We start from the raw sequence: 20,918 nt of genomic DNA, 5'->3' as shown, positions 1-20,918 counted from the left end.
TCAATGCCGTAGGCCGAGACGCACCAGCCCTGGGACCCTCCCCACCCTGCCGACTCACCCGGGGCTTGGCCTCGATGTTCTCCCGCAGCAGCCACTCCTCATTGAGTGTGTAGCGGGCCTTGCCCGTGATAGCGTCAATGGAGCCCTTGTTGATTTGCTGCTTGATGGCGCACAGCAGCAGGAAGAATGGCTCCCCCACCGTCTCCTGGGGTGCACGGGGGTATCAGGGCCAAGGCCCCTCTGTATTCCAGCCCCCATGCCTTGGGCCAAACACCTTCACGCCCCCGTCCCCCAACCCCTTAGTCTCCTTTTGGATCCTGGTGTAACACTCTCCTCTTCAGGGTGTCTCCACGGACCCTAAGCTTGTGTTCATTAAACAGCACCAGCTGTGGGTGGGGGCATTCATTGCCTCATCCCAGCGACCCTTCCGGATACGCAGTATCATCTTTACTGTGCAGCCAACAGTGCCGAGGCTCAGAGAGGGCAAGTGACCTGCCCAGGGTCACCCAACTGGGAAGCGGCAGGGTAGGAATCGGACCTGGCTCGGCTGATTCCCAAGCCTGTGACTTTCTCCTAAGTGGGCGGCCCCAAGGGTGAGTTTAGGTGGACCCGGAACACCGATGTGGCCTCGACCCCACTCGCAGGCTGATGACCGTGGAGTCTCAGGCGGAATGGGGCGCAATGTCCCTGCTCTTGCCCATCTCCAAGGGTGGCCCTCCAGGCAGTGGCTCTGCTGGACCCACAGCCATGAGCTGATTCTCAAGGCCATTGCCCAGCAAGGGACCCAGGTGTTCTACTGGGATAGTTTTACTTAACTATCCACCAAAAAGGATTTAAAGAAAAATTAAGTACATAATAGTATTAGGCAGATTTGGCAAAGATTACGAAGGCAGCCTGCCAGCCCAAGTCCTGGTCCAATTCTCCAGGTCTGGGGCGTGGGAGGCACTGATTCCCTGCTTTCTAGAGGAGGAAACAGGCTCATAGGGGAAGGCCTGGCTGAGGTCACAGAAAGAAGCCAGGGGAGTGAGGTCCAGGGTCCACAGTGGCCCTTGTGGTTCCTGATGGCCCACAGTGAGGCAGCCCGCGGAAGGTGGAAGCACCCCAATGGCCCCTCCCAGGCCCTGCCTCTGCTCCACTCCACTACCCCCTTCCCCCAGGAGGAGCCGTGGGGCTCCCTCAAGCTACATGGCCCTCAAGCCCCCGGCTCAGGGGCAGAGGCCCCATTTGACAGAAGGAAACCAAGGCCCAGAGAGGGCAATGAGTAGCCCAGAGTCACACAGCTGGGATGTGCCAAAGATCAGACTCAAGCCCAGGACATCCTGGCTGGGTGCAGTGGCTCTCCCCTGTAATCCTGGCACTTTGGGAGGCCAAAGCGGAAGGATTGCTTGAGGCCAGGAGTTTGGGACCAGCCTGTGCAACAAAGCAAGACCCCCATCTCTTCAAAAATTAAACAACAACAACAACAACAACAACAAAAACAGAACATCTGAGGCCCTGGTTCTGGGCTCCAGGCAGGCCTTTGCCTTTCTCCCACAATCCTCCAGGCAGCCCTCTAGCCTCTGGCACTGTAGGGCAGCTGGATGGTGGGACAAGACCAGAGTCTGAGCAATCCTTGCTCTGCAGAAGAGAGCTTATGGGGGTCCTTCTGGCAGAATGCAGGAGGCCCTGGCTACCAGGCCCACCCTCTTCCCAGCCTCCGCTCTCATCTGGAAGATTCTCTGGCCTTCCTTCCATTCCTTCCATGAACATCCCCTCCTCCTGGCCTCTGCCCTCCTGCTGTACCTGATGCCTGGAGCACCCTCCCCACCGCTACTCGCCTGGCTCTCTCTTAGGTCTCAGCACAGGGTCGCCTGCTCCAGGAAGCCACCTTGAAGCCTCCAGACAGACGGAGGCCTCATGAGCTGAGCTCTGCTGCAAGGCACTGGCCACTCTGTATTTTGTTTCCACATCTCGCCACTAGGGTTGGGAGAGCCTCAAGGGCCAGCCAGGGGCTGATTTCATCTCCTGAATCCCGAGCAGGGAAGGGTGGATGACTGAGCAAACCACGGATGGGACAAGGCCCCTGACACAACCTCTGTTATGCCCCAAGCATCTGTTGAGCCCTTGCAGCAAGCCAGCCAGGCCTCCCCTGGGCCATGGCTCCCCACTCTGCATAACAGGTCCTACAGGCCTGGCCTGTCTCATGCAACACTCCCTCCTGGCAGAGCTAGCCTGAGGGTGCCAGGGAAGGCCTGGGAGGCCGTGGGGTCACTGCTGCTGCGTCCCTGCCACATCCCCCGCCTGGGCTCTGTCTGTCCCCGGGCGGCCTCACCCGCAGACAGCTGTACATGCAGATGGACATCCAGTTGGTGAGCATCTTCTCCACCACAGACTCTGTGCGCCGCAGCATGAGCTTGGGGTTCTTGGCGGCCGAGGCGTCAATGAGGTCCACCAGCAGCTCCTTCATGATGCTGGTGTAGTACTCCAGCTTGCCGTGCAGCGCGATGGTCAGCAGCGAGGCCAGGCTGCACCTGCGAGCAGGAGGCAGGTGTCAGCTGTGCCTTGAGGCCCTAGGAGCTTGGGTCCCAGGGTCTCAGTGCCGCCTCATCCCTGGGCCCAGCGGTCCCAGGAGTGCCTGTGTGGGTGGGTCCTGCGAGGGGTGAGTGGGGCTGGAATCCTCCCGGAGAAACAGCCACCTTCTTCTATGTCCGCAGCAACCACCGTGCCCCGTGAGCCAAGGTCTCGGGCATCCAGGCCCAGGAAGGGCTGGAATATGGGGGTGTCAGGAGCCCTAGAGCCCCAGGACCTAGGACCTGATGCTGTGTGGCCTTGGACAGGCTCCTCTTCCCTACCCCACCCCAGTCCATCACAGCCTGACCTGTCGCGCACCGCAAAGTCCTTCTGCTGCTCCAGCGCATGGACAAAGACAATGAGGAAGTGCTTGTTGTTGAGTAGCGAGGAGAACAAGCTGATTCCCTCTTCCATGTTGGGCCGGCAGCTCTCAGGAATCTGTGGGAGCAACTGGTGATGCGGTGTCCAGAGGGGCCCAGTGTCCCTGCCTAGCCTAACAGCCAGTGCTTATGATGGCTGCTTGTATGCCTCCTGGGACGGGGAGCTCATTACCTTCCATGGTGGATGCCTCCTAACCTTTGTGATACGGAACAATGGGTTGGTTGAATTGAAAAGTGGGGCTCAGAGAAGGGTGAGGGTGCCTGGAGATAACCTGGCATCCCAGTGTGAGGGACTCTCACCTTCCATTTTCTAAGCAGCAGGCGGGGTGGGTGTATGGGGGGGGGTCCAATCCTCTGTTTGCTCTACCTGGCCTTGGGGGACAGCACGTAGAACACCCTGAATGGCTGCCTGAATGCCTCCTGGGATGGAGGCCTCAGTACCTTACAATGGCAGATGCCTCCACATGACAGGGATCAATGGATTAGATGAACTGGAAAGGGGACCCAGGGAGGAGCAGGGATGCCCTGAAGTAGTCCACTGTGTGTGGGTTGGGGGGTACTCACCTTCCACTCTCCCAGCAGTGGGTGGGTCTCCTGTGCCTGGGAGCTGCCCTGTGAGTTGGTCTGGGAGGGCAGCACATAACGCTCTTCATAAAGGGAGGAACACTGCAGAGGCAGACCCCCAGCATCTCAGACCCCTGCTGGCATGCAAAGGTCACTCATACAGAAAGGGCACCGGCTTGGGCTGCTGGGGGAAACTGGCACAGAATTAGCTCCCTATAAAGGAATAAGAGGCAGTGGGCCAAGCCCGGGGGCTGTGGAATTCCAGGAGTGTGGCCACACCAGACAGCACAAGGCTTAAGGGGAAGCAAAAGCAGCTCCATGTGCAATGGGGGAAACTGAGGCAGAAAGGCTGGGAGTCTGAGCTTTAGCCTGAGGCTGGGAAAAGCCACTGGAGGGTTTCATGAAAAATGATGTAGTCAAACATGGGCTTGCTTTGGCTGCTTTGTGGGGAATGGTGTGGACAGGGGACGGAGGGTGGTACCACTAGGAGGGAGTAAGGGCAATGGACCCTGGAAGGGCAAGGGGAGGTGTGACAGGCATGGAAGGGGTGGGGCAGGAGTCCACTCGATAGGAGGAGGGAGTGTAGAGACCAAGGGAAGCCTGGTTGGGAAGAGGCACAGGGAGGAGAGAGGCTGGCTTGGGACAGCCCTGGCCGCTTCTGCCCCACCTTGAAAAGGGGAGAGGCAGGCCCAGCTGGCCAGGAGAGTGGGGCTATAGCTTGCTTCCGTATGGACAGTTAAACATCAAGTGAGCAGAGAATAAGAGTGAAGAATCTGCCTCCAACCCTCCACCCCGTGGCAGGCCAGGGCAAGTAGCCAGGATGGCTGTGGACAGCTGTGCAGGTTTGGCACTGCTCAAGGGACCCTCTAGGCTGGCAGGGCTCAGAGAGGTCGAGTTGCCTTGAGGTGGCTGGCACAGGTTCAGGGGCAGACTCAGGCTTGGGCTGACCTTGGGGAAGAAGGTGCGGGTCACAAAGTGCTTATACTCCAGGAAGGGGATGCCCTGGCTGCGGTTCAGCTCCTTGGTCAGATCTGTCATGTCTGTCTGCAGCTCAGCGAAACCTGGGGGACACGCGGACAGCCATGAGTGGCCCGAGAACCCATCCCCCAGGAGGGAAAGCGGAGGCCCAGCCCTGCAGGGTCCCAGCCCATTACCTTTGCGGATTTCCTCGCGGATCTGAGATTCCATCTCCTCCATCTGCAGCAGCGTCTTCTGCCAGTAACGCTCAGCACGTCGGCTCTTGGTACAGAAGATGAATAGGGCTGCGGGCAGTGGAGAGGCAGGTCAGGCCTCTAGTGCCCTTTGGAAAGCTTTTATTGGCGCCTGCTGTATGCAGTGCCTGGGGCTCTGCTTGCTGGCCTCAGCTCCAGCTCCTCTGGGCAGGGTGTGGGAGGAGGCCCTGCAGTCCTCCCTCCTGGGCAGGGTTGGGATGGGGGGTGGGGAGTTGTGGGGAGCTCTCCCCTGGGCAGAGGGCTTGGGGAATGGCCAGCAAAGCAATGCCTGATGACCTGTTCTTAGAAAAAGAAATGTGTAGTGTTACAGCTCTGTTAGAATTTGTCTAGCCCCTTAAAAAAAAAGAAAAGAAACAGGAATACGTGTGTGTGTGTGAAATAGTGGTTAACAGTGGCTTTCCTGGGTGGGAAGATTCTGGGTGACTTCTGTTTACTTTCTGCTTTTCAGCATTTTCTATTCCTTCTACAATGACCAGGTGTTACTTGTAAATTAAGAAACTTTTAAAAGCAGATTACAAAGCAGTATTACATTATAACCTTTTCTGGGGTGGGGAGGAATGTATATATAACATATTAAAATATCTATTAATATATAGTATTTTCAGAAAAGAGACTGGGAGGGAATATACAAAAATACACAGGGTACTAATGATGGGTATTTTTTCCTTTTATCATCTTTTAGGTTTTCCAAAAATTTTCTGCATTGAATATACTCACTTTAAAAATAAAATAGCTTTATTGTGATATAATGTACATACCATATAATCCGGTGATTTAAAGTGTATACTTCAATGGTTTCTTTTCTTTTTTCTTTTGAGACAGAGTCTTACTCTGTTGCCCAGGCTGAATGAAGTACAGTGGCACGATCACAGTGCACTGCAGCCTCCACCTCCCAGGCTCAGGTGGTCCTCCCACCTCAGCCTCCTGAGTAGCTGGGACTAGACTCGTGCCTCCATGCCCATGCAATTTTTGTATTTTTTTGTAGAGAGAAAATTTTGCCATGTTGCCCAAGCTGGTCTTGAACTCCTGGGGTCAAGTGATCCACCCACCTTGGCCTCCCAAAGTGCTGGGACTACAGGCATTAGCCACTGCACCTGGCCTAATTCAATGGTTTCTAGTATATTCACAGAGTTGTGCAACCATCACCACTAATTTTAGAGCATTTTTACTGCCTCAAGAAGACCCGTAGCCATTCAGCAGTCACTCCCCATTCATGCTCTCCCTAGTCCCTGGCAATCACCATTCAGCTTTCTGTCTCTATGAATTTCCCTATTTTAAACATTTCATATAAACGGCATCATACAATATGCAGCCTTCAGTGAGTCTTCTTTCAGCTGGTGTAATATTTTCAAGGTGCATGCCCATGGTGACATGGATCAGTACTCCACTCCTTTTTACGGATAACTGTCCATTGTATGAATAGATCATATTTTACGGATAATTTTCTATTGTATGAATAGATCATATTTCATTTATCCATTTATTGGTTGATGGACATTTGGGTTGTTTTGACTTCTTGGTTATTATAAATAATGTTGCTGTAAACATGTGTGTATAAGTTTTTGTGTGGCTACATTTTCATTTCTCTTGAACAGATAGCTACCGGTAGAACTGCTGGCTCGTAAGTCATAGGGTAATTCTATGTTTCACATTCTAAGAAACTGCCAAAATGTTTTCCAAAGCAGCTGCACTTTGTTTTATTCCCTCTAGTAGCGTATGATGGCTCCAGTTTCTCTGCTACATCGAGTCTATTACTTTCATGACCATTATTTTAACAGCGATACAGCCCACCAGACATGTAGGTTAATTTTCCCTAAGTAACCTTTTCTTAAGTACCTTCAGTAGCTCTCTATTGACTGGAGAACATGGTTCCAAATTTCTCTGCTTGAGATTCAGGGACCTTGGCCTGGGCCCAGCATATCCCCCAGCCATCTAACATCTTATACCCATTGGTGCTAGAGCCGGGGCACACCTCCCCCGACCTCTGGGTGCCTAACCTGTTCCCGTGACCAAGCCTTTGTTCAAGCTGTGCCCCATCCCATCCTGCCTTCCTCCATCTGCCAATCTTCAGAGGGGCTGGAGCAAGGTGGCAAGCCTGCCCTCCAAGGTGTCCTGAGGGTGGGGCTCCTTACCCACCACGGAGAGCAGCAGCAGGACGCTGCAGATGACGATGGACACGACGATGGCTGTCTCGCTGCCCCCCAGCTGCAGTGTGGCGATGGTCTGGTTGAAGTTCCCTACCTGGATCTGTGTAGAGGTTGGGGAAAGTGGTTGTAACTTTCCTGGACTTACACTCTGGTTCTGCTCCTCATTTGCTGTGTGGCCCTGGGTAAATTACCTAACCTCTTTGAGCCTCAGGTGCCACACTGATAACATGGAGACAACAATGTCCACCTCCTGGGGACACTGGGAGGGCTAAATGAGGGCTTGTCAAGCCCTTGGTCCTGGGCCTGGCACAGAGGTGGCTCAATACAGGGGGCTGTGATTATCATTACAGCCTGGGAGGAGTAATGAGTGAGCCAGAGGAAGCAGTTCACAGGGCCTGGCTGCTGTCCCCAAGTATCTGCAGGGCTGCCCTGGGACCAGAGGATAGGTGAGGTATGACGACCCAGAGGGCAGGACTGGGACTGAGGTGCAGGTGAAAGGAAGCTTTCCCAGTCAGAGCCATCCTGGGGGGGCACGTGTTGCTTGGGAGAGTGAGCTCCCCATCCCAGGAGGCATGCAACGAGATACAGTGCAGATAAGATCCCACGTTCTGGCCTCTCTCTGCTCCTCCTGCTCCCCTGCCCTCCATGCCTCTACATGGTGCCTGGCAGCCCAGGCTCTAGGACAGACGCCAAGTGGGGTAGGGACAACTTCTTATGGTTTCTGATGGTCCAGGTCCAGATGGGGCCCATCACTGACCTCAAGCAAGTCACTAAGTTCTTGGGCCTCAGTTTCCTCATCTGTCAAGTGGGGATATAAAGCTCTGCTTTGCTTTGCTGGACTGAGCCATTGAGTGTGAAAACGCTCAGTGAATTCAGGTGCTGGGTAAGGGGCAGATGCTTGGCAGATGGGCCAGGGGTGGGGGCCGGGTCTGCCCTGCTCCGGCACCCCATCCACTCACTGTGATGGGCAGCTGCCCCTCGGTTGCACCCAGGGACTCGTTGACCGAGCAGTGGATGATTCTGTCAGAGACAATCTGGATGTCGCAGCTCACTTGGCCTATCTTGACCCGGTACTCGTGACTCTGGAGCCCCAGGCTGTCCTGCTCCTTCTGTGGGTGCAAAGCGGGAGGACACTTGTGGAGAAGTGCTCCCAAGGCCCATGGCTGAGGCTGGCTAGCTTGCCCCCGCCTACCCTGGCCCCTTCCGTGCTCACATGGATGACGAGGGTGAGAGGCTCCCCGGGGTGGTGCTTGATCCACTTCTCCCTCTTGGCCGTAGAGAACTGTGGGTTGGGGAGGTAATCCAGGCGGAACCTGCTGCCCCGCTGTGCCTCCTCGGGGTCCAGTAGCTCCTCAGTCACAGCCACCTCGTCTGCATAGGCCCGTCCATTGATGAAGAAGTCCACTGGTGCCGATGCATTGCTCAGGGCCCCGGGGGACGGGCAGGTGATGAGGGTGGAGTTGAGAACCTTGCAGAGCTGGTTCATGAGGGCCACGGGCCAAGACCAGGGTGCAGGAGGGACGGATGGACATGGAGAAACGGGGGGAGTGGGGTTTGAGGAGACACAGAGGCAGAGGGAGGAAGAGGGGACAGAGATGCAGTGGGAGGAGGCCTGGTCAGTTAGGGCCCTGGCTGTGCCTGGGCCACCCCCTCCCAGCCATCAGGCCCCTGACTGCCTCACCGTGGGCTCCCGGCCAATGTGGTGGACGGCCATGGACACATTCTGCACCATGTGGAAACGCTCACCAGCCACCGTGATGGTCCTGCCACCACTGCACGGGACGGCAAAACCTATCAGTCCACCTGCAGCCCCAGAGAGCCTAGGGGAAGGGCGGGGTGCCAGTCTCACCTGACAGGGCTGCGGCGGGGACTGATGGCCGTGATGACTGGGTTCTGCATGTACCAGAAAGTGAGGTTGCCGTGCACGCAGCCCCGACGCTCGAAGCGCACACACACAGGCACCGGAGCCGGCAGGGCCCCCTCAGGCACAGTGCAGGTGATGCTGGTGTCTGTGCGCCTTGGGGGAGCAGCAGATTATCAGCAGGGCCTGCCTGCTGCTGCTCACCCACCGCCAATACCCCTGAGACGTAGGGCACAGGCCCAGGCACTTGGCCAGGGGTTCAAGGCCTCCTTGACTGGTCCCAACTCATCTTAGCACCTAGCTGTTTCCTTATACTTCCAAATTCTGCCCCATCCCACCTCCTCTGGGAAGCCTTCCCAGGCCTTCTCTCCCGCCTCCACCCCTGGTGAAGCCTCTCTCCCTAAATCCCTGAAGGCACTGACTTTTCTCCCAATCCCACTGGATGTTCCTACTTCCCGTGGGTGTGTCTGCCCTTCCCTTGAGGGCTATGTTGTGCTCCCCTTGGTGTCCCAGCAATGCCCATTAGTAGGGTCTGGTACACAATAAGTGCATAATAAAGACAAAGGTGTTTCGCCAAGAGACTCCAACCACACCCCTGCCACTCACCACACCCCTGGGCCAGCCAGAAGGCCTGAATGTGTGCAATCAACACCATTCTCATTATAGCTATCACTTACGGAGCATCTACTGTATACCTGGCACAAAGCCCTTCTTCCAATTACTGGTACTATTCTTGCCAGCTGAGGAAACTGAGGCTCAGAGAGAAGTGGCTTGGCTTAGGGGACACTGCCAATGGAGACTCAGGTGAGGCTTGGCTCAAGGCTGTCACCTCCAGCCCACCAGCCCCCAAGCCCGTTGATTTCTCTGGACTGGAAGGGGTGGGTCAGGCCCAGAGGCTTACATGAGCTCTGTGCAGGGGTCTGTATCGTTCACCAGGACCTGGAGCTCAGAGCCTACATGGAGGTCATTCCCGTGGATGGTGATCCTGGTGCCTCCGGCCTTGGGGCCCATGGGAGGCTCCAGGGAGTGGACCAGGGGCAGCTGTGGGAGGAAGGCAGGTGTTTGGGCCTCGGGCCAGCCCCCCGGGAGCGTGCGTGCTGGGCAGGCGGGACAGTGGGCTGTAGCCCCCCCTTACCACGTAGGAGAAGCGGTCCCGGGACTTGCCCTCCTTAGAGGCGTTCACAGTCACTATGTCTGAGAGTGGCCCTGGGGCTGGCCCCGTGACACACACGATCCTGAGGAGAGGTGCTGTGGTCAGTGGGAGTGGCCAGCAGTCCTCAGCCCCCACGGCCACCCTGGAGCCAGGCTCAGGGATCGCCCCATTCCATGCCACGCCACACTTCCAATGCCTTCTATATATAATTCTTCCCATGAGTTTCCCACAGTTCTGCAACTATAAGACAAGGGGCTGGGACAAGACGGTCTCTGATCATGAGAACGTCTGCTGGGCTGGTAGATGACGGCTCTTCCACATGCCAGACGCATGGCCTCCCAAAAGGAAAGCCAGCTCAGTCTCTGCCACGCATATTTCCTAGGGCCCCTCTGGGCCAGTCACAGATCTCTAAACCATGCCAGTAGCCCCAGCCTTTTTAATTTTAAATGATTTTCCTCAGAGCAAGGCTTAGGTGGAAGAACGGCTGGGCTAGGGCAGCCTCTGAGGGCTTCCCAGAGGAGTTGGCATCAGAGCCAGAGCTGAAAGGATAAAGCAGATGCCCCAAGCAGAAATGGCAGGATGTGTGGTGGGAATGGCTTCAGCACAGTCCCCGAGGCCACGAAGCAACAGGCTTTCAGAAAGCAGCAAAGTAAGGACGGAGGATGGGGAGGGAGGGGTGAGGACAGAGCAGAGGCTGGCACTGCTGGAGAGGGTGGGTGGGGGCACCGTGGCTACTCACTCCTCCGACACCGTGTATCTGTCAGGCAGTGGCTCACAGGCCACACCACCAATCCACACGCCGTGGGCCACGTCACTGAGCCGCCGGCCTAGGTTCCTGCCTCGGATGGTCAGCAGGGTCCCGCCATCCAACGGGCCACTCAGGGGCTCAATCTGCCAGGTGACCCGAGAGAGGGGCGAATGGGGTCTGAGGCTGGAGGCCAGCAGGCTTCTGCCCACAGTCACAGGCACCCAGCAGGGCACGGGCATGCGGATCCACTGCTTAGAGGAAGGTCTGGGGGCTCAGGTGGGGCTGGGACAGTGGCCACTTGGCAGGTCACTGTGCTGCCAAAGAGGATATGTGTGTGCATTACTGAGCCCATGTGGGCCCAGGGACGTTACTTAGGGGTTCTCCTGGAGGATGCTGAGGTCAGCTCCCAGGGGCGATGTTTGGTCATGTCTTTGGTGGCTTTAGTGATCATGGCATCCCCCAAAACTAACAACGTTTAGCCCTCGGTGTTTCCTCCACACCACACTTCCAATGCCTTCTATAATTTATTCATTTCCTTATTTATTACTGTCCACCTCCCCCACTGAAACGTCAGCTCTGTGAGGCAGAGCACTTCCTTTTGTTCACAGGTGATACTGCACCCATGTGCCAGTGTTCGAGTCCCCAGGGAGTGGGACCCTCGTGGATGCTGCCTATGAGCTGTGCCGGAGTGCGGGTGCCATGTGCCTCCACTGGGTGTGCTTACCGCGCGGATCTCGGGGGCGGGGCAGGTGCCAGGCATGGGCTGCAGGGGCCCCCGCAGGCGGCAGCCGTCGCTCCACACGCACAGCTGACCCAGGTCCTCGCGGCCCAGGCACTGGGAACAGTCAGGGCTGCCCATGGCACAGTTATAGACCACGACTGGGGAGACACGGGGCAGCTCGGTCAGCCCCGCTCTGCAGCGCATGCCCCATCACCGCTGTCCCCTCCACACTCAACAGCTGTCAAGAGGTCTGCACCCCATCATTGTGGTGTCCCACCCAGAGGAAGTCCTGGTTCTGGGGGTCAGGATCCTGTGAGGTTCTTAGCCCCTTCCCCAAACCCCGGGGCCTGTGCTGAGCACAGTGCAGCCCCGGCCTCACTGATTTCCTTCCCCACACAGAGACTCCAGCTGGGAGCCTGGGGTCAGCCTCACTTTACACAGAAGAGGCTGAGGCTCAGAGAGGAGGGACTCGTCCGAGCTCACAAGGCCTGTGGGTGGCAGAGCCAGATCCCACCCAGGCCTCAGTGGGTCTGATCACCCCTGGCGGGGCCCCAGGATGCCAGGGATCCCTGAGTAATGTGGGCTATGAGGACCTGGGGAGCTTCAAACCCTCCAAGTAGCTCAAGGAGGAGGGCAGGGAAGGTTCTCTGGGGCCTTGGGTGTGCAGGGCCATTCTGGGACTTTCATGGTGGGAATCTGGAGGGCACCACATCCACCAGGGATGCCTGAGACTCCCCATGAACAGAGGAGCCCCTGGAGAGTGGACCCAACACAGTCAAAGCAACTGCAGAGCTGCCACTCGAGGGGCGCTGACCACACACACCCCAGATGCCACATTCAAGGCTGGGCGAGCCCCGACTCATCAGGTCCTTACAAGCTCTGCAGAAGGACTGTGTCCTCTTTTCTACGGGAACAGGCCCAGGAAGGCAAGGGAAAGCGTGCATGGAGACCCCAAGGCCTGGAGCCTGGCAGGGCAGGGCGGGATATGAGGCTCTGTGTGTGCTGGGGAACAATGAGGTGGGACATCTGCGGCTTTGGGGCAACCACTGGAATGAGTCGCACAAGGCTCAGCCCCACCCACCACACTGAGGCCCCGAGGCCATGTGGGGTAGTTGGGGGTGCCCACCTGTCATGGGCTCAGGGCTGTCCAGGAATCGGGCTGGCTGCCCCTTTAGTTGGAGGCTGAGTGGGAACACCTGGCTCTTCTGGGTCGTGTGCAGCTGCAAAAGGGCGGAAAAGAGCATAGGGGGCATGGGTAGTGCCTGGGGTTCTGCTGGGGATGGGTGTCATGGAGGCAGATGAAGTTGGGGCTGTTGGGGATGGGGGAACCAGAAGGCAGAGAGAGGCAGGGTGGGGTGAGGGGTACAGCATCTGGACTTATGCAGGCCCATCCTCCACCCATGCTGGAGTCACCCCACTCACCACCACCTGGTCACAGCGTACAATAGACTCATTCACCCACACAGCCTCGAAGATCTCCTCCAGCCCAAAACTACACTCCAGGGCTGCACCCTGTAGGAAACAGGGAGTGGGAAGCGGGTTTGAGGAGAGCCAAGCCAGCATGTGTCGCCCTCTAACTCAAGCAGGACACCATGGGCTCCTGTTGGGAAAAGTGGGCTTGGCTGAACTGTCAGACCTTTGCCGGGGCTGTCCCGTCCCCCAAAATCCCCTTCCGGGCCATCACATCCAATGTTTGAGGGAGGCAAGCAGTGCAGGAATGCCAAGGACTTTGGCCTCATGCTCTCGGCACCACTAAAAGCCTCTCCAGCATCCCCAGTGATCTAACCAAGAGGGCCTTGTATTCAATTCCTAAGGCTCCACTCCCAGCAGGGTTCCCCTGCTCTTCGAGCCTTCCCATCTCCCATCCTGCCCTACCAGGCCCTGCCCAGACATGCCCTGACATCCAACACGGCCAGGCTCCCCTGTCCCGGCCTTTGCCCGAGCCCTCCCCTAACCTGAACAGCTGTCTCCCTTTCTACCACCCAGCAAAGCTCAACATAGCCCTCAGAATCCAGCTTAAAAGCCCCCTGTTCTGAAGCCTTCCCAGATGCTCCCCTCAAATCAAAGGTGTGTACCTCACTCAATCCTCATTCATTCCCTCAGCAGCAACTATTCAGGTGTCTCCTGGGGCACTACGACGCTCCTAGAGCCGCCCCAAACGCTGTGTGCCAGGCACCACCCTTAGCCCCTTGCCTGGCTGTTGACCTGTCCCCTCGACAACCGGGGAGGGTCAGGGCTGGGCCTCGGCCTCTCTGACACCACCCCCAAGGGCAACAGAAAGCAGCTGGAAGAGCCCTGGCCTGGGTTCAAACCCCACCTCTGCATTTCCCAGCTGTGTGACCTCATGCAAGTCACTCCCCTTCTCTGAGGCTTGGTTTTCCTGGACAATGGGAATAGGGTTGCTGGGAAAACTGGAGATTGTGTACCTCAGGGGGCTGCACACTATAGGGGCCTAATATGTGCTTGCTATTATTAGTATGCAGGAGGTATCCAATAACATTTGTGTCATGAGGTTCAGTTCCCCAGGCTCCTCCGGCCCTCTCAGGAGCAGCACCAATACATACTTGCTGAGTGAACAGACTCAGGTTTTGTGTATTACGCCAAGCCCCCAGCCAGCTGCGTGGCAGAGCTTCCTGTTTATGTCCCTGTGGCTGGCAGATGTGACACCCTGAGGAGAGTGCAGGTCAACCTCCCTGCTTCTGGGGTCCCAGCCCGGAAGCTAACACAGGAAAGTGGCTGCTGATGGGGCCAAAAGTCCGTTTTGTGCCCTGTCATGCTGAGCTGGAGACAGGTCCCTCCTCTTAGTCCTCAGCCACCTCACAACAGCATACCCGGCCTGTCCCAGGGCTCCCCAGGATATAGGCTCAGTGAACGGGCCCCCACCGCTGGGCCTGCCTTCGGTGTTCTAGGAGCAGGCCCCGGGGGGCAGGAGGGCAGGCGCCCCTGCAGCTCTGTCAGAGTGGAGACTGCCCCACCACATAGCTGGGAATAATCGGCAGGACTCAAGTCAGGCTCAAGTCAGGCTCGCACCTCCCCATCCCAGGCGCCCACGGCCCAGGGGTAGAGCCATCCTGCCCACCCGCCCAGCCCCCCGGCTGCTCCTGGAGGTGCTTGCCCTAACTCTTGCAGGGTGGGGCTTGAGGGATGAGAGCAGGCCCCACCCTAGCCCTCCCAGAGCTCCAGCCCCTGCCACGAGGCTTCCCGACACATCCCAGATGCCCGGCACGTGGTCCCCACGTGTGAGAGCCCTCATGGGCCTCAGCTCCTCCATGGAAGTAACAGATGGCAAGTTCCAAGGAGCTGGGAAGGGGGGTGGCTGGCACGCCTCCAGGACTCGTCAACGCTTCCCACCCAGGACGCGCCTCCAGGAGGGGTCCAGAAAGGAGTTGCGTCCCCCACCCCAAGACCAGATGGTGGGGGCGGGGCTAGTTGCAAAGATGAGCACTGGATGGGGAGTCCAGAGCTAAGGACAAGTCCAGCTCTGTGCTGTGTGATCTGGCGTCATCTACTTTCCCTTCCTGGGTCTCATCTTCCCCATCTGGACAAGGGGGAATGGGGTGACCGAGGGGTTCTCTAGTCATTCTGCAGGGAAGACATGGAAGCCACCCACGGGGCAGTGGGCTCGGTGGTGGGTGTGTCCAGTGTCACAGCTCAGGCTAAGGGAGGACAGGATAGGGCACAACATGGGCAGCGTCCACCCTCCGGCTACGGCACGGGGCAGGAGAGCCTGGGGGCACTGGCTTTCCCTTGGCAGCTGCTGGCCCCCAGCTTTCCCCCTTGGCCTGGCCCTCACCACTTCCTCTTCCTGCAGCCCCATGCAGTCAGAGTGAGGCTTCCTCACGCAGAATGTGGAAACTCAGAGAAAGAAAAGCAAAGCCCACACAGGTGCCAAAGCACTGCAGTGGGCCCGGAGCAGGGGTCACACTGGATCATGGCAGCAGTTAGTGGCCTGTGTGCTCCCTGGCCTCCTCCTGGCCCCATCCGGCGCTGGCCTGACCTCTACTTACCTGGAAAAAGGCAGCGTTGGCCAGAGGCACCAGGATGTTCTGGGAGCCACCCGTGGGCACGGGCGCCAGGGGTGAGAGCAGGGTCCGGGGGCAATCCTGAGGGCTCTGTAGAGGAAACAGGAGGAGAGGGTGACACGGGGGCATTTCAGAGAAGAGGCGGGAGGACTCACTGCACCCCAGCCTGCCCAGTGCGGTCCTGCCTTCCTGGGGAGAAAACACTAGTCATTCAGTCCTAACAGCCACCACCCTGGCCCTATGCCTCCCAACCACCACCGCCTTTCATCCTATGGGCAGGTCGCATCGGCCCTGTTTAAAGATGAGGAAGGTGGGCACAGGCAGATGGGATAACCTGCCCAGGGGTGGGGCCAGTTTCCTCCATGAGTGAGTGCTTCCTGGCCTCAGAGGAGGCTAGGAGGCTGAACTCCAGGCCCAGTTCCTCCCTGTTTCTGGGCCTCACCTTTCCCAGTAGTAGAACAGGGAGGCTGCACCCACTCCCTGACATGCCCCCAGGGCTGAAACTCCAGCTTCCTGACTGACCCGTGTTAAGCGATTCAGAAAAGAGGAACCCTGGGCTTCCAAACAGCCCACAGGAAAGGCACAGGGAGGGCTCCGAATACTAGGAGGACATTTCAGAGGGCCAGGTACCACCGGTCCCCAGGGGACACCCCTCCCCACAGCCTGGGTACAAGTCACAGCCACTGGGTGAAGGTGTCAGCCCCAGGAAGGGCCCCGGGCTCATGGGGAGACAGCACATGGTTGGCCCTTGTTTGGAGGTGGAGTCACTGAGGCCTGGCAGAGCAGCTGCTTCATGGAAGGAAGGAAGTGGGGAGGAGGGAGGGAACGAAAGAAGGAAGGAGGGATGAAGGATGGAAGGGAGGGAGGGGAGATTCTGAGCCTCCAAGAGCAGCGAGCTGCCTGAGGGCGGAGGACAGGGCTGACTCCTGAAGCCCAGGCGCATGACTCTGGGGTCCTCTGAGTTGGGCGCGTGTTAAGATGCGGACGTCAAGCCCCACTGCAGGGATTCAAGGTCTGGTTGGGAACTGCTGTCTCCAGGCTCCTGGGGTCCATGTTCCACTGTACAGAATAAGAAACTGAGGCCTGGGGGAGGGGCAGAGACCAGGGGCAGGGCTGTTCCCGCCACGTCCACCTTAGTGACCGCTCTGAGCTGGGAGGTATGGATCCCCCAACCTGCCCTGTGTCCTCCAGCTTTGGTGGCCCCGGTGAGCCATTCCTGCCTCCTCCTGCTCCCGAATCTGACCTGCTGGGACCATGAGCAGGGCAGGACTGGGGACCCTGGAGCAGCCACACCCATGCCAAGGGGCCTCCAACCACCCTTCAGCCCAGGGACTTCCTACTCTGCCCTCCTTCCCAAGGCTGGCTGTGGAAGGATCTGGGTTAGAACCAGGCCAGAAAGCAAAAGTGCCCATGGGCCACGTGTGTCCACATGAGGTCATGCAGCCAGGCCAAAGGCCTTGGCACAAAATATGAGAGGCTTCTTTATTCTACATCAGATGAGGGCAGGACAGGGACTGATTCCCCTCAGGGACCCCAGCCCAAAAGCAGACCTCGAGGGGATGCAAATGCCAACAAGAACTGGTGATGATAAAACGCTAATAACAGCAGCAGCCGCCAGCCCATCCGCCCTCCCTCTGCTGGCATCGTTCTGAGCACTTCGCACTCTAAAATTCACCAAATTCCATTGCCAACAACCCTAGGAGGTAGACATTATCATTACACCCATTTTACAGAATAGGAAACTGAGGCACACAGAAGCAAAGCAGTTTGCCTACGGTGGAACGGGCAACACAGGAACGCTCCAGTCGTCCAGACTATTTGCTGACCACAAGACCAGAGTGGGGAGTTCCCTTAGGGACAGGGCCTGGTGCAAATCTCAGGGGCCTTGGCTAGAGAAGCAGCAGAGCCAGGCCCGGGTGCTGCTGGCACCCTATGCCAGAACAGACAAGCCACTGACCTTCTCCGGGCCTCTGTGTTCCTACCAAGGAGGGGCCCTCTCTAGGCAAAGCCCCCAGATGGAGCCAGCCCCAGGCCCCCTGCAGACCACAGGCTGCCCTGTGCTGTGTGTAAACCCCACAGAATCCCAGGGCATGGAACCCACATGTTTCCACTCAGGCCTCGGAGCCACTGCCACATCTGCTTTGCAGCTGGCTGGGGCCCAGCCTCTGTCCTCCTGGCCCCAGCCCACCAGTGGGTAGGTGCCGATGTGGGGCTGAGGCGTGACAGGGCAGGAGGCACTCTCACAAGAGGGCCCCCACAGCGAATGATGTGGGACCACCCCTGAGGGTCACCCCACTCCCCTTGGCCGCTTGTAACCTGTGGCCAGGTGGATGCTCACCCCCATTCTAGAGAACCGAGGCTGAAGGAGTCCTCACAGCTCTCGCAGAGCCTCTCCTAAACTCCAGCAGGGAGAACTGGTGTCGCAAACCGTCAGGGCACTCAACTACCCAGGGACCCTGAATCCACCTGGCCTGGTCCCTCTCTACCTCTTTGTACCCCCAGGGGCCCCACAATTGCCCCCATGTTCCTACCACCCCATTCTCTCCACTGGCCCCTAGTGACCACCCACCCCTATGAGTGGTCCTTGGGAAGCCACCCCCAGGGAAGCTACCTCATCCCCCAGGCACCTGCAAATGGGGCACACATCCACCTTCCTCCCTGCCTCCCCCAAAGCTGGAGCCCTCCTTCCAGCATCCTCTACTTCCCATGTCTTTCATGTGGGGACCATGAGGGACAATGGAAACGTGACAGGAGGCTCAGGCCCTAGCACCTCCCTTCCCAGGGACACTTCTCCCAGCTCCCGAGGGGCCAGGTGGTGTGCAGACCCTGCTGCCCGCTGTCCACACAGAGACCACAGCGCCACTACGACCAACTGGCACTTCATTAAATGCCAAATTAAGCATCAGTTCAGAGCCTCCTGCAGGCCCGGGGCAGCCTCTTCTGCTAGTTACTGTAATTCTCAGACCGGCTTCCTCCATGCCTCCAACCCAGCTCCTGGCCTGAAGAACTGCAGACCTGGGGGACAGCCATCTGACGGGACGCTGCCATGGAACTCCCTCCCAGGGGGTGAGCTCCTGTGCCTCTCTCAAGACCCGGCACAAAGGTCCCCTCTCAAGAGAAGTGCTCTCTGGCCACCCATACAGAGTGGCCGTCAGTTCCCAAGGTGCATGGTGGCTCTGTGGTGAGCATCTACTATGTGCCAAGTATAGAGCTGGTGCCTTACAAGCATAATTCCAGATCCCCACCAAATCCTTCAGGCAGGCCCCATTTTATAAATGGGGAAACAGAAGCACAGAGAGATTCAGTTAGCTTCCCTAGGATCACACGGCCACAGCTCACACCTGAGGCTCTTGGCTCGTGATGGCAGGACTAGTCCAACTTGGTTCTTTCCCAGGGTCCCGTACTGACTAAGGCATACAGCAGGCACTCAATAAATGCTGAATGAACTGCGACGAGGCTGGGTCCTCCTCACACCCCTTCGGTTAGAGCACAAGGAGCAGGCTGCTGCCCAATGTGATGCTTCACACCACCATCACCGAGCCCCTGCTGCGGACACAGCCCTGCGCTGGGGGCTGGAAGGAAGAGACATGATTGAGATGGGGTCCCCAAACAAGAGCAGGAGTCCTAGTGGGGTCTCAACTGTGGAATCTGGGGGTCCAGGAGCCGCTCAGGGCTCCCGCATGGTTTAGCTGCACAGACTCCACTGGGCTCTCCTCCAGTGCTGGAAGCCCCCCACCGCCATGCTCCTCTTTGAATTAAGCACAGCCCCTGCCAGGCTCCTCAAAGCAGTTATGGGGCTCAGGCGGAAGGTGCTGTGTGCTGTGAGCGAGCAGGGGATTCCAGGCTGAGGCCATGGAGCCCCCTCCTTAGCACCTGCCAGGGTAGACAGGGCTTCAGGGATTCCTGAGAAGATTCTCTGAGCCCAGTGCAGAGGCTGGGGCTGCGGAGGCTCTGGGTGCTGGGGCTGCTTCCCCAGGATGTGTGCCCAGGGTGGGGCCCCAGTGACCTTCTGCAGGGAGCCAGGGTACCAGGTGCCATGTTGGCTATCTCAGTTGTGCCATCTGGAAAATGGGCAGGACCAGCCTTTTCCTGGAGAGATGAGCTACAGGAGCCCTGGTGCTCTACCCCAGCCACCCACAGCCCTGATATGGGCCAGGTCTGAGGGGACGAGCTATGATCTCAGGACCCTGGCACATCCCACCTGGCTAGGCCTCATTACCCCAGCCAAGGTCCCAGGCATCCCATTTGGCCATCCTGACATGGACTGTAGTGGCCTTAGAGGCTTCCTGGGCAAAGGTGACAGGCCACCTGGAAAGTGAACACATCTCAGAAACCAACCAGGGGTGAGGTATGTGGCATGTCCATTTTACTTTATCTTTACACTAAAAAGCCTAGATTGATCCATTTTTACATTTCTTCCTCTTGCTCCCGCCCCATTTAATTGATTAAACCCAGCCACCATGCAGTGCCAGGGCAGGCGTGGCCCCTGACGCGGATCGGGTCAGACTGAAGGGTCCTAGGGACTGACATGAGCAAGAGGACCTGGGAGCGTGCGGTTTCTGAGGCCAGCCCATCCTCCCTGTCCAGGGACAACTGCAGCACCACCCACCCTTGGGGCGCCACTGCTGGTGCAGACACCCAGGCAGGGCCCTCTCCACCCAGTTCCTGATTTTCACAAGAGGGGAGAATATGGGCTCCAGGGACAGAGGGACTTGGATTAAGGCCCAAGTCTGGTACTGCCTGGGTGGGTGACCTTAAACGAATCACCTCCACAGGCCTTGAGGACAAATGCCCTGAACACCTAGGGTTGTTGAAATGGTCTTCCTACTGCAGGTGAGAGTGTAAACTGGCTCAGATTTTCTGGAAGGCAGTTGAGTTCAAGATATAAAACTATGGCCACACTATCACCCCAACAGGTCATTTCTAAGAAGTGGTCTTCAGGGAACCATCAAGGATATGCATAGTGCCCTGGCTATATCAAAATGCAAAAAGAGGAAGTAATCAGTATGTCCAGCTATAGGGGGCGGGTTAAATGCACCACAGTATGTGAAGAGCCCCACACAGCTGTTAAAACCAAAGCTACGGAGCAATATGCAAGGGCATGGAAACGCTCTCAACATGTGAATTTTTTTTAAAAAAGGTAACGAAACAGCAGAGGCGGAGGGGCCCCCTAGCCTGGCTTACCGTGGGGTTTGGTGAGGCCTCGCACCGAGACTGGTTGGAGACACAGGAGTGCTGCTGGCTGCACCAGAAACAGGGCCACTGTGCCGACAGACAGCTAGTACAGCTGGAAGACAAGGAGGCCCCTCAACTCCTGGTTCCCCACCCCTCACCTCATCCCTGTCCTGAGAACTGGAACCCAGAAGGCAGATCCCAGCACAGGGAAAGGTCTTTCTCATGGTCGGAGCTGCCTGGGAAAGACAGGGTCTTTAAGGTAGTGAGCTGCCTGTACAAGAGGTATACAAAGGGGAGTTAAAAGAGATGGGGCCTTTAGGAGACTAAACTGAGTATAATCAAAGCACTTTGCCCTGTCCCACCTG

At 57.6% G+C, this 20,918-nt stretch overlaps 1 protein-coding gene across 4 annotated transcripts in view; it reads right to left on the bottom strand.

Annotated features, from left to right (window-relative positions):
- PLXND1 (plexin D1) overlaps positions 1–20,918 on the bottom strand; it is a 52,783-nt gene that overhangs the window by 7,836 nt on the left and 24,029 nt on the right. For 2 of the 4 annotated variants that reach the window (XM_017885035.1, XM_017885036.1), the window contains 18 exons: positions 15,364–15,468; positions 12,779–12,868; positions 12,483–12,576; positions 11,360–11,514; positions 10,627–10,778; positions 9,870–9,969; positions 9,636–9,775; positions 8,723–8,890; positions 8,555–8,645; positions 8,087–8,350; positions 7,833–7,982; positions 6,859–6,973; positions 4,649–4,756; positions 4,443–4,555; positions 3,495–3,596; positions 2,858–2,988; positions 2,312–2,510; positions 59–205 (listed from right to left, as the gene is read on the bottom strand). In XM_017885035.1, coding sequence (XP_017740524.1) covers positions 59–205; positions 2,312–2,510; positions 2,858–2,988; positions 3,495–3,596; positions 4,443–4,555; positions 4,649–4,756; positions 6,859–6,973; positions 7,833–7,982; positions 8,087–8,350; positions 8,555–8,645; positions 8,723–8,890; positions 9,636–9,775; positions 9,870–9,969; positions 10,627–10,778; positions 11,360–11,514; positions 12,483–12,576; positions 12,779–12,868; positions 15,364–15,468 — 2,424 coding nt within the window. Of the gene's footprint in view, positions 1–58; positions 206–2,311; positions 2,511–2,857; positions 2,989–3,494; positions 3,597–4,442; positions 4,556–4,648; positions 4,757–6,858; positions 6,974–7,832; positions 7,983–8,086; positions 8,351–8,554; positions 8,646–8,722; positions 8,891–9,635; positions 9,776–9,869; positions 9,970–10,626; positions 10,779–11,359; positions 11,515–12,482; positions 12,577–12,778; positions 12,869–15,363; positions 15,469–20,562; positions 20,666–20,918 lie in introns of all 4 variants that reach the window. The other 2 variants (XM_017885034.1, XM_017885033.1) reach the window with 2 other exon arrangements.

The sequence above is a fragment of the Rhinopithecus bieti genome, unplaced genomic scaffold, assembly GCF_001698545.2.
Source record: "Rhinopithecus bieti isolate Rb0 unplaced genomic scaffold, ASM169854v2 scaffold_13262, whole genome shotgun sequence".
NCBI classification, from domain to species: domain Eukaryota; kingdom Metazoa; phylum Chordata; class Mammalia; order Primates; family Cercopithecidae; genus Rhinopithecus; species Rhinopithecus bieti.
This window is presented reverse-complemented; position numbering and strand designations above follow the sequence as displayed.